General features: G+C 45.2%; 1 protein-coding gene across 1 annotated transcript in view; it reads left to right on the top strand.

The window, feature by feature from the left end:
- The first annotated feature begins 7,643 nt into the window (after nucleotides 1–7,643).
- Nucleotides 7,644–12,201, top strand: part of LIN7B (lin-7 homolog B, crumbs cell polarity complex component) — a 35,284-nt gene continuing 30,726 nt past the window's right edge. The window contains exon 1 of the mRNA XM_066607905.1: nucleotides 7,644–7,696. Coding sequence (XP_066464002.1) covers nucleotides 7,660–7,696 — 37 coding nt within the window. The 5' untranslated portion in view covers nucleotides 7,644–7,659. The remainder of the gene's footprint in view (nucleotides 7,697–12,201) is intronic.

Raw genomic sequence — 12,201 nt, 5'->3', positions numbered from 1 at the left:
CGGGTGGGCCGCGTTATCACATGTACGCTGCAGGGAGAGCTTTTAAAATGAAATTGTGCTTATGGGAGACTCAGATTCTGCAAGAAAACCTGGGCCATTTTCCTTGCTTCCAAACCATAAAAACGCAGTTCTCTACCGCTGTGTTCTCAAGTGCACAGTTTGCTGAAAAACTCAGCGCCAAGTTTAACCAGTGTTTGCCGTTGATGTGGAAAGCGCACCAGCTAACCTCCGAATGGAGCTGATTGAACTCCAGTGTAGTGACACACTGAAGTCAAAGTATGACGCTGTGGGCGCTGCAGAGTTTCCACATTACATCCCTGACACAATTCCCCAGCTCCGTACCCAAGCTGCTCAAATGCTCCCTATGTTCGGCAGCACATATCTGTGTGAGCAACTATTCTCCTTGATGAAGATAAAACATCACACAGGAGTCGTTTCACTGGTGAACACCTTCACTCAATCCTGGGGATTTCCTCAGCTCCGAGCCTGACTCCAAACATTGTTGCACCAAGAAGACTGATTGATGAACCAAGAAGAGTTGCCAGGTATCTGACTTTGGCCAGTGTGCATTAGAGTGTTGCAAACTGAGCTTGAATTAATGTTTTCTTCATGCACTTTTCCTTCATACTCCAAGGCATGGACTTTAATGGTTGAATTTTCATTGAAATCTAGGACTCTTAAAGGGGTTGTCCCGCGAAAGCAAGTGGGATTAAGCACTTCTGTATGGCCATATTAATGCACTTTGTAATATACATCGTGCATTAAATATTGGCCATACAGAAGTTATACACTTACTCCCTCCGGTGTTGGCATCCCCGTCTCCATGGCGCTGACCGAAGCCTTCTTCTGCCTGGATTAGACGCGCTTGCGTAGGCTGCCCTCTTCTGTCCGGCTCCGGCGTGCTCGCGCCGCAGAGGTCTTCTGCGCATGCGCAGAAGACCTCTGCGGCGCAAGCACGCCGGAGCGGCCCCTTCAGCGGGACAGAAGAAGCAGACTGCGTAAGCGCGTCTAATCCAGGCAGAAGAAGGCTTTGGTCGGCGCCATGGAGACAGGGACGCCAACACTGGAGGGGGTAAGTGTATTACTTCTGTATGGCCAATATTTAATGCACGATGTATATTACAAAGTGCATTAATATGGCCATACAGAAGTGCTTAACCCCACTTGCTTTCGCGGGACAACCCCTTTTATGATAGAGTTGATTTCTTTATTGAAGAGTTTAGCAAAGGGTCAAGAGTAGCATTTTAGTCGCCTGCGATAATTTGAATACCCATCATGAAAGCAAGAAGGGTATCTACAGTTTGAGTGATCCAGGCTGTTTGGGATGTTTGAGTAATCATTTAATTTCGTGATACTCAACAGGTAATAGCCTTATCAATGAGGAACACTTGAGTGATGTTTCCAAGCTCTTCTGAAGTGCTTTATTATTGCATAGTTTATATAGCAAATTTTTAGCAGGTTTTTCACATCCATTAAGAAGTTCAAGCTGAAGTATAGACTTCACCCCTTATGACCCAGAATCATCAGACAAAAGATTTCTTCCTATACTAGCAGTCTGTCAGTCCTTATCTGCAGCGTAATAAAACTCATGGAAAAATGGGGGCGAGGGGGTGACATTCAATAGTGCAAACTATTCTATGTTTTCAACAAGCTGCATTGGACATTCTAATTACATGTTAGATTGCAATTTAACTGGGAGAAGCACAACATGTAAATGATAAACTTTGAAGGTGTCTCCAAATTCTGTAACGACATCACCATGGGGAAATATTGGACCATTATATATAAATTTAAGAATCTTTTGATCCGACTTGTTTAACAATAAAACAGTACAAACACAGTATGGACATTGTTTGATTCACACAAAGCACACAGAATACACTTATTGAATTCAGCAAGGGAAGCAGAAAAAAAAGGTCTGTACTTTTCTCAAGACAGCAAAAAGGAAAGCACACATAAGATTCAAGGGTCTTATTCACGTAGTTTTGTACTTGACTGGTGTCTACCGTCCAGAGACCTTGATAGTCCTTCGAACATTCCACAGCAAATCATAGTAAGGTTTTGATGTGTGCACATTAATAAGCATTTCATAGAGAATTTCTTATTAGTGATGTAACCTAAAATAATTAGAGAAGATGAAGTCTTAATCTATTAGGGACCATGCGCGATAAATATACGGCGCCTGGTCCTGGGCTTAAAACCACGCCGATAGTAAAATTATGGCCTTGTTTTAAGCCTCCTGACTCTGCAATCAATCAGAGATAGGACGGGTTATCAGCTGTTAGTAACCTTAGCTGATAACCCGGAGGAGAAGGCAGGAGGGGTTTTTAACCCTTTTTGCCCTTTCCTTCCCCGAGTACACAGCGCTCATTGAGCATTGTGTACTAGAAGGTGGAAGGGTTTCTTCCACTGCGGGAGCCAGGGGGTCATGTGACCACCGGGGTTCCCTGCTACAGCAGAGCTGGAGGGTCATACTAGACCCTGGCAAGCTCTGCCAGTGACTAATGTCGCTACAGGGGTTGTTTTCCTCTGTAACTGGGGCTCCTATGGATGCCCCAGCTACAGTGAAAAAGTGTCAAATTAAAAAAAAATAAATAAAAATGGATGTCCCCCAAAGGTCTCATATGACGTCATTGGGGAACATAAATAATAAAGAACCCAATTACATACATAAGTAAATAAAAATTACAGAATACAACAATATATACATAAAGAAAAAAACACAAGGCCGACGCCAACCAAAACCATCGCCATATGTGCCCTGTAAACCAAAACCATACATACTATATATCAAAACGTCCGAAACAAATAGAGGAACCCGTTCCCATACTTTATTTTAGCATAAATATACTAAATTTAAAAAAACTATAAATGTTAAAAAAAATCATTTTTTGAACATTTTACCCCCAACAAAACTAAAAAACGGAATAAAGCCAGTGAAAAAAATATTTTTAAAAATCGCCCTATATGTCACGGAAAAAAAAACGCAGCAAAAATAATCTTGGTAGCTAAAGGAAACAAAATAGGGCAGTAAAACCACCACATGGGTAAAATCCCTAAAAAGTATCTGGTCCTTAATGGGTTAAAAGTGTACATATAATACATTAACTAGGAATAATGCCAGTACATCTGGAGTAATAATAATAATCTTTATTTATATAGCGCCAACATATTCTGCAGTACATGATTACATTTGTCTAGTTCAAAAGAACAGATTATTATAAGGAGTTGACCTGTTGCTTTGTTAACTGTGATGAGAAGGAATGATATAACAACATTATTATGGATTACTTATACAGCAGATGTGTCTTGAAGACCATTATTAGTTTCAAATGCTTTCCAAGGAAACAGAAGGTATGGGAGTTTTATGGGGTTTGTGCTTGACCCTTGACCCTTTTGGTGTGCTGTCTCGCACTGGATGAGTTTGGACAATGCCTGGATGTTTGCTAATAATATATTAACCATCTCTAGGGTGATATTGAGAGCCAAGCTGTTTGATATCAGTTGATGATCTAGCCTTTGGCTAAGACTGAGATGCGAAAGAGGAAAACCCAGCGGTACTGAGGGCCATTGTGAAGGGTCTTAGGAGACATCTTTTAGCGAGCATGGTTGTTGTAAGGTCTTGGAAGATATTGATTTGGGCTCCATCATAGGAGAGATTCTCTATTAATCTAGCGCTTTGAAGGATGTGCTCTTTGATGCAGTAGTATAAAATTGTACATATGACATCCCTTGGTGGGTCTGAGGGTTTCAGCTTGGGACAAAGTGATCTGTGGGCCTGTTCTATAACAAATGTTGATAAAGGAACATGATACTGGGGGTCTTATTTCCTTTCCTCCCTCATCATCACTACAATCACTATGACCCTCCAAATCTGAATCTCTGTGCATGGGTATATCACGTTGAGTTCAAGAAGATTGCTGGCTGTTTTTGCGTAGTTGTTTCTTTACCAACTTATCAATGACTGCTTGCATGCGTGAATGCTTGCAGTTCTGTTGCTCCAGAGCTACCTGGCATGACCAATGGCATGGTGTGTTCAGCGACAAATTGAGATTCTGTCTCAGCAATGATGAACTTCCAGTTGGGATCTGGAGGCAATATGACAATCAGACTGGTCCTTCTGTCATTTTGGGGCACCGCACAGTGCGTCAACGTAGAGGCATGATTTGGGGTGCCTTCTACATCAGCAGCATCAGGGGTGTTGATGGCACACCACTATGTTGCTGAGGTGCTGCAGCCCATTGCACTCCATTGGATAACGGCAATTACGTGACCGGGGGTCGCACAGCGCAGCCAGTAGCAGGGAGCTGTCACATTTGCAGACCCCGCAGATTTAGTCTACAGGACGAGCATGTTTTTATGTCCTTATGGATTAAAGCCCAAACACCCAGTTGGTGAAAACACATATGGGTGGTCACTAAGGGGTTAAGGCACAAAATAGGCTGGTCTCTAACCCTCTGTGCTATCATACATAGCTAAGGCCGGCCCTGTCTGCTTTCTTTTACTTGCTCTGCAGAGGAAAGCGGTCCGTGTAATGTTGGACAACATATCATCAGTGCTCTACATAAACAGGTAGAATAGCCTCCTGGCCAGAACCCCTTCTCAGGGAAGTGGGAATGATCATGACATGGACAGAGTTGATCCTAACGTATCTGCTGTGCAGATTCCAGGCTCTCTCGGTGTGGCACAGTCGAGGTCTCGCAGTATTGAGAGTATGGTCTCTGAATCCAGAGATCTTCAAGCTGATCACTATGAATTGAGAAATCATTGTCTTGATGACCAGATTGTGTAGCAAGGTGGAAGTATTCTTTTTACCTTTATTTTCCCTCTAATTTCCTTGATACACAGGGAATACAGATTTACGTTGGCTATCAACATTTGCAGGGAAAACCTGTACTTACTAAAACTGACATATAAGTAGAGATGACCAGTCCCCTTAAAGGCCCATTTAGACACAATGATTATCTCTTAAAATTCGCTCAAAAGCCATCTTTTGCGCGATAATCGTTGCATGTAAATGTGCCCATCTTTCAGTTTTGCCAAACAAAGGATTTTAGTTTGGCTTAAAATCCGTCGTTCAGCAGGACAGCTGATAAGACGGACCGAACGCTGTGTTCTGACTGGGAAGCGCTGATTACATTATGTCAGCTGTAATCAGCATGGCAGAACAAAGAGAATTTATTCAGAGAACAGCTCCGGGCGGCTCACACGCTACTGATTGGCACTAATAGGCATTAGTACCAATAAGTAGATTATGCAAAATGATAGATGAAAAGCCATCTTTTGAGCAATCATCTTTGTGTGTAAATGCACCTTAAGCCTCACCCCTGATTCCGCCTAGGAACACTAGTAGACTGCATAGAAATGCCCCATTTTAGGGATTTTACCCACTAGCGATATTTTGCCCTGCGATGCGACAGCTATGATTATGAAACCAATGGTTTTCAATGGTTTCATACTCATTTGTGATTTTTCACTCCAGCTTCGCATCGCGGAGAAGAAATCTGCATTATCACTCAGTATTTTCAATGGGGCCAGCGGCAGCAGCACTTGCCCTATTGAAAACATAGGGAGTATGTCGCAGACTTCTGCCACAGCTATGACAGCTGTGGCAGAAGTCCAGGATGCTATTCCATTGCTTTCCATTGGGTTGGCGCTGTTGCTGCTGGCCCCATTGAAAGCAGTGGGTTGTACGCAACCCCCGCAGCATTATTTTCAGGGAAGGGCTTGAAATATAAGCCCTTCTCTGAAAAATCATCCCTAGCTGGTAAAAAAAAAAATGATACACTCACCTCTCGTGCGTGTCCTCTGGCTGGCTCCCCTGCACTGCTGTTAAGCTCTTTCAGCAGGCGGGGATTTAAAAATTTCAGCCTCCTAAAAAGTCTGTGCTGATTGGCTGAGCGCTCAGCCAATTACAGGCAGCGCTTAGCCATTCATTCACAGCTGTTACATATGAATTGCATTTGGGCGGCAATTCATATGTAACCCCTCTATGAAACAGAGTGGGGAATTTCTTTTTTAAAAGTCATACTGCGCATGACCGCATGCGTGAGATACGTGGGCATGCGCAGTACACTCGCTGCCTGTAAGCGGTCTCTGCCGGCTTTGCAAAGAGACCGTATACTCCAGTGGTGGCGAACCCATGGCACACGTGCCAGAGACAGCACGCAGAGCTTTCACTACTGGCATGCGTCGCTGTCGGCTGCTTCCCTGCTGGCATTCACTCAGCAGGGCTGCTATCTGCGCTGATCCCGGCGCACACTGTAACGTCAGTGTGAGGGATTCTCCTCCCTCTTTCCCCCATGTCTCCTACTTGGTTTCGCGAGAGCAGGGGAGGAGGTGTCCGGCAGCACACTGACGTCAGTGTGCACCTGCGATGCATTGCTTGTTTACAGCGTGATGAAGCAGCAGATCAGCAATGATTTTACGGTCTGCGTAAAAGATCCGACCAGTGATTTATCGCTGAGTGCTCTTTCACTGCACGTGTTCACACGGCACAATTACTATGCAAACCACTCGACCTAACGAGCAATTTGTAACATAAATATCTTTTGTAAAAGGGGCTGCATTGCACGATTCTCGTTTGCCCGAGCAAACGAGCAGATGACATTTTCGCCGTCTCATTCGTGCTCGTGCAGCCTGTTTAGACAGATAATTGCTGGGCATTGTGAACTCCTCATTGCTTGTTTCACATGCCTATTTAAACGCAGCAAGAAGACAGCAATGATTTTTATGCCGGCCGAAAGTAAACAACGAACGACAAACGCGCAAGTTTCGTTTGTCATTGGCTCACGTTTATACAGAACGATTATCGTTCACTATGTGATAAACTTTAGTTATGATAATCGTCCCATATAAACGCAGCTTTACAGGCGGATTTGAATTGCGGAAAAACTGCAGCTCAAGCCGCCCATAGGGAAGCATGGGCGTCCGCACTTGAATTTACACATGCAGTATTGTTTTCCGGATTCTGCATGCGGAAAACAAATTGCAGCATGCTCCATTTTAGTGCCCACGGCTTCCAATGAATCAACGGAACCCATCCGATCCGCAGCCTGTTGACATTGCGGACGGGCGGCGGATTTCGCGGGAAAGCAGGAGTTAAAAGAAACAGTACTGTGCATGTGCGCTGGTGCACCGGCCGACGCTTCCGCACACATCTGCAGTACAAAAAAATAAAACCTGGGCGGGTACGCAGCGTCCTCGGCCGCAGGCAGGCACAGACTTCCGCTGTGGCCTCCCATATGCCGTTTCCGACCAGCCATGGACATGAGCCCTAGTGTGACATTTTACATCGCAGTGTATTATCGTTTATATCCAGGATCACCAACCTGCTGCGGGGATGCTGGGAGTTGTAGTTTCACCACAACTGCAGAGCACCATATTTACCTGCATAGTAAATAATTACCTCAGTAGCCACCAAAATCAAACCTGCAGACCGTGCTGGCTGGCACTGCGGGCACGTTAGATAGTAAGCTAATCGGCCTGCCATGCCATGCGGCTGCTGGGACCACACTACATGTGAGGAGGAGGAGGAGGAGGATGATACGGGCTGCCAGGATGCACACAGCATCTCTAGGCTTGTGGGCTGAGCAGCTGCCTCCTCCTCCTCCTCCTCCTCAGTGGGGAACTCCTGGGCATGTGACTGCTGGAGTTAAGATGGCAGCTCTGTCTGAACCCTTAGGTCTGGAGAGAGGTAATAGACACAATGCATGTTGCATTGCAGGGGCTGGGATGTTGCCTGAGGCAGACGAGTGTAGTGGGGGGAGGGGGAGAGAATGGCTTATTCTTCGCTTTTTTCCCCACTGGCACCACCTGCTAATCAGGGAAGTGACTGATTAGCAGGATAACCTTCACTTACCTTCCCGGCTGCCTATTGCCACAATGCTGCTTTTTGCGCTGCTGTGAATTAGAACATATTGTCCGGTGATTGTGGCCTTCTAATCTCCGCACCCAGTATGTAGCAATTCCTGTGCCTGCTGACATTTGTCTCTGTCATCTCGTATCCTCCTTCCACTAATATATATTCCATACACACGCAGTATATGGCTGGCGGGGTGGATACGCAGTCGTTCCAAATTGGTATTCAAGATGATAGAGGGTAGCAGGCTGCGTATATACGACACGGAGTGCGCCATTTGTTGGATATGACGGATAGATACGACAGATTGTGTAGTGGCGACGGATGTGATTGATGACCGTAACGCGGCGCTAAGCACCGTGGGGCTATTTAAGCAGAATTAATGCATGTGGCGGAAAAGTGTATAAGAGTCTGTTCAGTCCACTTTTACACTACATCTCGGAGTTGCGTCCCCATGAAAATATTGCGGTAAAGCTGGCAGCACACGAGCGTAATTCGCTGAATGCCATCCGCATGTGACAGTTGCGTGGCCTGCAGCAATGACATTGCGTACTTGCTGTGGGCCACGGATTGCCATGCACTATCTTGATGTGAATGCGCACGTAATACATGCCAAGATAGAACATGCTGCGATCTTTATTGCGCACATATTTCGCGCGACATGTGTGCTCGGCAGCATGGGACCCTATGGCAGATTGGTACAGCGTATTCCGCATGCAAAACTTGCACATGGAATATGGTGTAACAATACGGTTGTGTGAAAGAGCCGTAAAATACACAGACACATTCTTTGAAAAAAATAAACTTTATTAACCCTTTCGCCATCTAGTGTACATGTACGTCCAACACATGTGGGGTGTGTATGGAGCAGGATCAGGAGGTAAGCCTGCTCCGTGTGCCATTCAGTTTTTCCATTTTCTCATTGGTCCAAGAACCATAACGCTTTTGCTCTATGAGGCCTTAGTCACACGGGCGTTTTTTCCCGCGATTTGCGGATCGCATGACGGATGCGCATCCGCAAATCGCGTGACCGGGGCCGAAAAATTGCCCGAAAAAACTGCTCCTAGCCGCGTTTCAATAGAAACGGGCCGGAGCTGTCCAGCGCATTGAATTCAATGGAGCCGGCAATACAGCCGCCTCCATTGAAAGCAATGCGCTGCAGGCGATCTCACGATGAATTTTCGGGAAGGGCTTAAATATAGAAGCCCTTCCCTGCAATTCATCCAGAAATGTGTAAAAAAAAATATATATACATATACTCACCTGGTCCCGGCAGACGGAGTTCAGCCGCGGCCGGCGGCAGTTCTCCTGAACTGCTCTCTGTAGTATTCAGCAGCCGGGGATTTAAAATCCCTGCCTGCTGAATGAACTGCCTCTGATTGGTCACAGCCTAACCAATCAGAGGCAGCTCTCACTCACACCCATTCATGAATGGGTGAGTGAGTGCTGCCTCTGATTGGTCCCTGCGCTGAGACAATCAGGGGCAGCTCTCAGCTGTCATTCATGAATGGGTGTGAGTGAGAGCTGCCTCTGATTGGTCAGGCTGTGACCAATCAGAGGCAGCTCATTCAGCAGGCGGGGATTTTAAATCCCCGGCTGCTGAATACTACACAGAGCAGTTCAGGAGAACTGCCGCCGGCCGCGGCTGAACTCCGTCTGCCGGGACAAGGTGAGTATATATATTTTTTTGTTTTGTTTTTACACATTTCTGGATGAATCGCAGGGAAGGGCTTATATTTTTAAGCCCTTCCCGAAAATTCATCCCGCGCTCGCCGGCAGCCCATTGCTTTCAATGGAGACGGCTGTATTGCCAGCTCCATTAAATTCAATGGGCAAACATCATTCTTCTCTGCCACAGCTGTTACAGCTGTGGCAGAGGAGAATGATTTGTCTACTATATGTTCTCAATGGGGTCGGCGCTGCTGCCGCCGGCCCCATTGAGCGCATATAGAGAAGAGAACAGGAATCGCAGATCGCAGATAGTTGCGATCTGCGATTTCTGTTCTATAATTTATCGGACGAGCACATAAAAAGCGCTCATGTGTCCGATACCATTGCAAAGCAATGGTTTTATAAAGTCGCCGTACGCATGCGCATGCGCAAATCGCGTGGAAAAACGCCCGTCTGACTGAGCCCTGAGGGTTTGTTTTTTGCAGGCGTAAAACAGCGTAATTTAATAGTGCATTACGCGCATAATATGCAGTGAATGGAGTCAATGAAAATACATTGATTTTCATTGATCCATTCAAACTTGCGTGTATATAGATTGTATATAATATGTGTGTAAAAAAGAATGCAGCATGTTCTATTTAACCCCATATTATGCACGACAGAGCCCTATTGTTTTCTATGGGCGCGTAATATGTAATTACATTGTATATGTGCTGCGTTTATACACAGTGTCACTAAGCAACAGCATAAAATCAAAGAAAAGTCAGACTGTGCATGACAGCGTTTGTGAGATACGCTGTCATGTGCAGTGAAAAATGGCTGCCATATAAGGCGATATGCCGGCTCACACAGCAATAAAGGGTAGCGTTTTACAGCACGCTCTTGTGAGCCCAGCCTTAAAAGGGTTCTGTCATAAAAAAATAAAAAATTTTTTTACTTACCTATTTCTCCCCAAGCAGTCTACTTACCAGATCTTCTCCTCACCGATCTCCTGGCGCCTCCAGTCCCCTTCCCCCCAGGGTCACCTCACCTTCAGTCAGCCGGATCCTCTTCTTCCTGTAATGTAGAGTCTATTGCTGGCATTCTCCTTCCTGCAGGTCAGTGTACCCGGTCACTAGTGATGTAGCGTTCCCTGCCTAGCGGGGAATTCCGATCCTCAGCAACTTGCTTTAGTGCGCATGCGCCGGGTCCCACCGCTAGTGTTCATACAGTATCTATAGCAGCGAGACCCTGCACCTGCTCACTAAGGCTGCCTTCCACAGCAGGCAGCAGGTGAGGTGACGCGGGGAACTGGAGATGTCAGGAGAAAATCGGGGAGGGGAAGATCTTGTAAGAAGGCTACTTGGGGAGGAATAGGTACAGAATTTTTTTTTTTTTAATGGCAGAACCCCTTTAATGAGAGAACTTTGGGGTACATATAATGTATTGTTTGAAACCTAATAATCAAACGGAAATTCCACTTTTTTTTTTAACAGCGTTTTCTGTATGGTAGGAATGACATGTTAACTTTCTTGTGCTGGTCAACACGACTCTGACAATACCAAATTTATATTTTTTATGTATACTTTTGGGCAATCATTTTTTTTTTTTTAAATTCTATTTGTATTGTCGTATTCCAAAGAGCCATTTTATTTCTGTTACTCCACCAACTGACCTGTGTGAGGTTCTGTTTTTTGTGAGATGAGTTGTAGCTTTCGGGATACCATGTGAAGATACATGCAGAAAAATTGATCACTTTTTATTCTGGCACAGAAAAATTATGTTTTTTCCCTTCTGGATGCTTTAATGAAACTTTATTTAACCCCTTAATGTCCACCAATAGGCCTTTTTCTGTGGTCTTACTAATGGGCCGCATTTTATGGCATATTGGAATAATGTGGTCAGGGTGTTAAAGGGGTTGTCCCGCGGCAGCAAGTGGGTCTATACCAGACCTGGGCAAAGCACGGCCCGCGGGCCACATCCGGCCCGCTGAATAGCTCGGACCGGCCCGCAAAGAGTGTCCTGGTGACTCACTAATGAGTCCGGTGTCAGCAACGGGAAGCAGCGAAACTATGCACTCCGAAGCCTTGTCCATTTTGTTCACTTCTGTGCTGTGCTAATAGTTATTCAGGCCTTACTTATTCAAGCACCTCTACCAATGACGTAGGCTTGAATAACTTTATTAAACAGCACATAAGTTAACAAAATGGACAAGGCTTCGGAGTTTGTAGTTTCACTGCTTCCCGATGCTGAGTAAGTGATGCCACTGTAACTTCTGAGTGCCAGGATGCTCGTTGCGGAGCTTGGGGAGTGCCAGGACAATCGTTCCACGCTCGTCATTGGTAAGTGTCAGGACTTTTCCCTTTGCATTGTAATTAGAATAATAATACTAATAATATTCACTTTTTAATCTCTCTTCTAGGGGCAGCTCTCTGTGCCCTCTCCTAGGAGCATACTACTGTGTATTAAAAAAATCTATTTTCCGAGGTTAGCTGTTAACCCTTAAATATGGCGGCTAACATTAAAAAAAGAAAAATTGATGCAGAATGCCGAGTTTTTAACAAAGAATGGACTTCTAAATATCTATTTACTGAAACCAAAGGTAAAGCTGTGTGTTTAGTTTGTGGAGAGCAGATAGCTGTATTTAAAGATTACAATTTGCATCGCCATTATGAGACTAAACACGGAGA

The sequence above is a fragment of the Eleutherodactylus coqui genome, chromosome 6 (genome assembly GCF_035609145.1).
Source record: "Eleutherodactylus coqui strain aEleCoq1 chromosome 6, aEleCoq1.hap1, whole genome shotgun sequence".
In the NCBI taxonomy this organism is placed as follows: domain Eukaryota; kingdom Metazoa; phylum Chordata; class Amphibia; order Anura; family Eleutherodactylidae; genus Eleutherodactylus; species Eleutherodactylus coqui.
The sequence above is the reverse complement of the archived record's forward strand: the minus strand, read 5'-3'. Positions and strand labels throughout refer to the sequence as shown.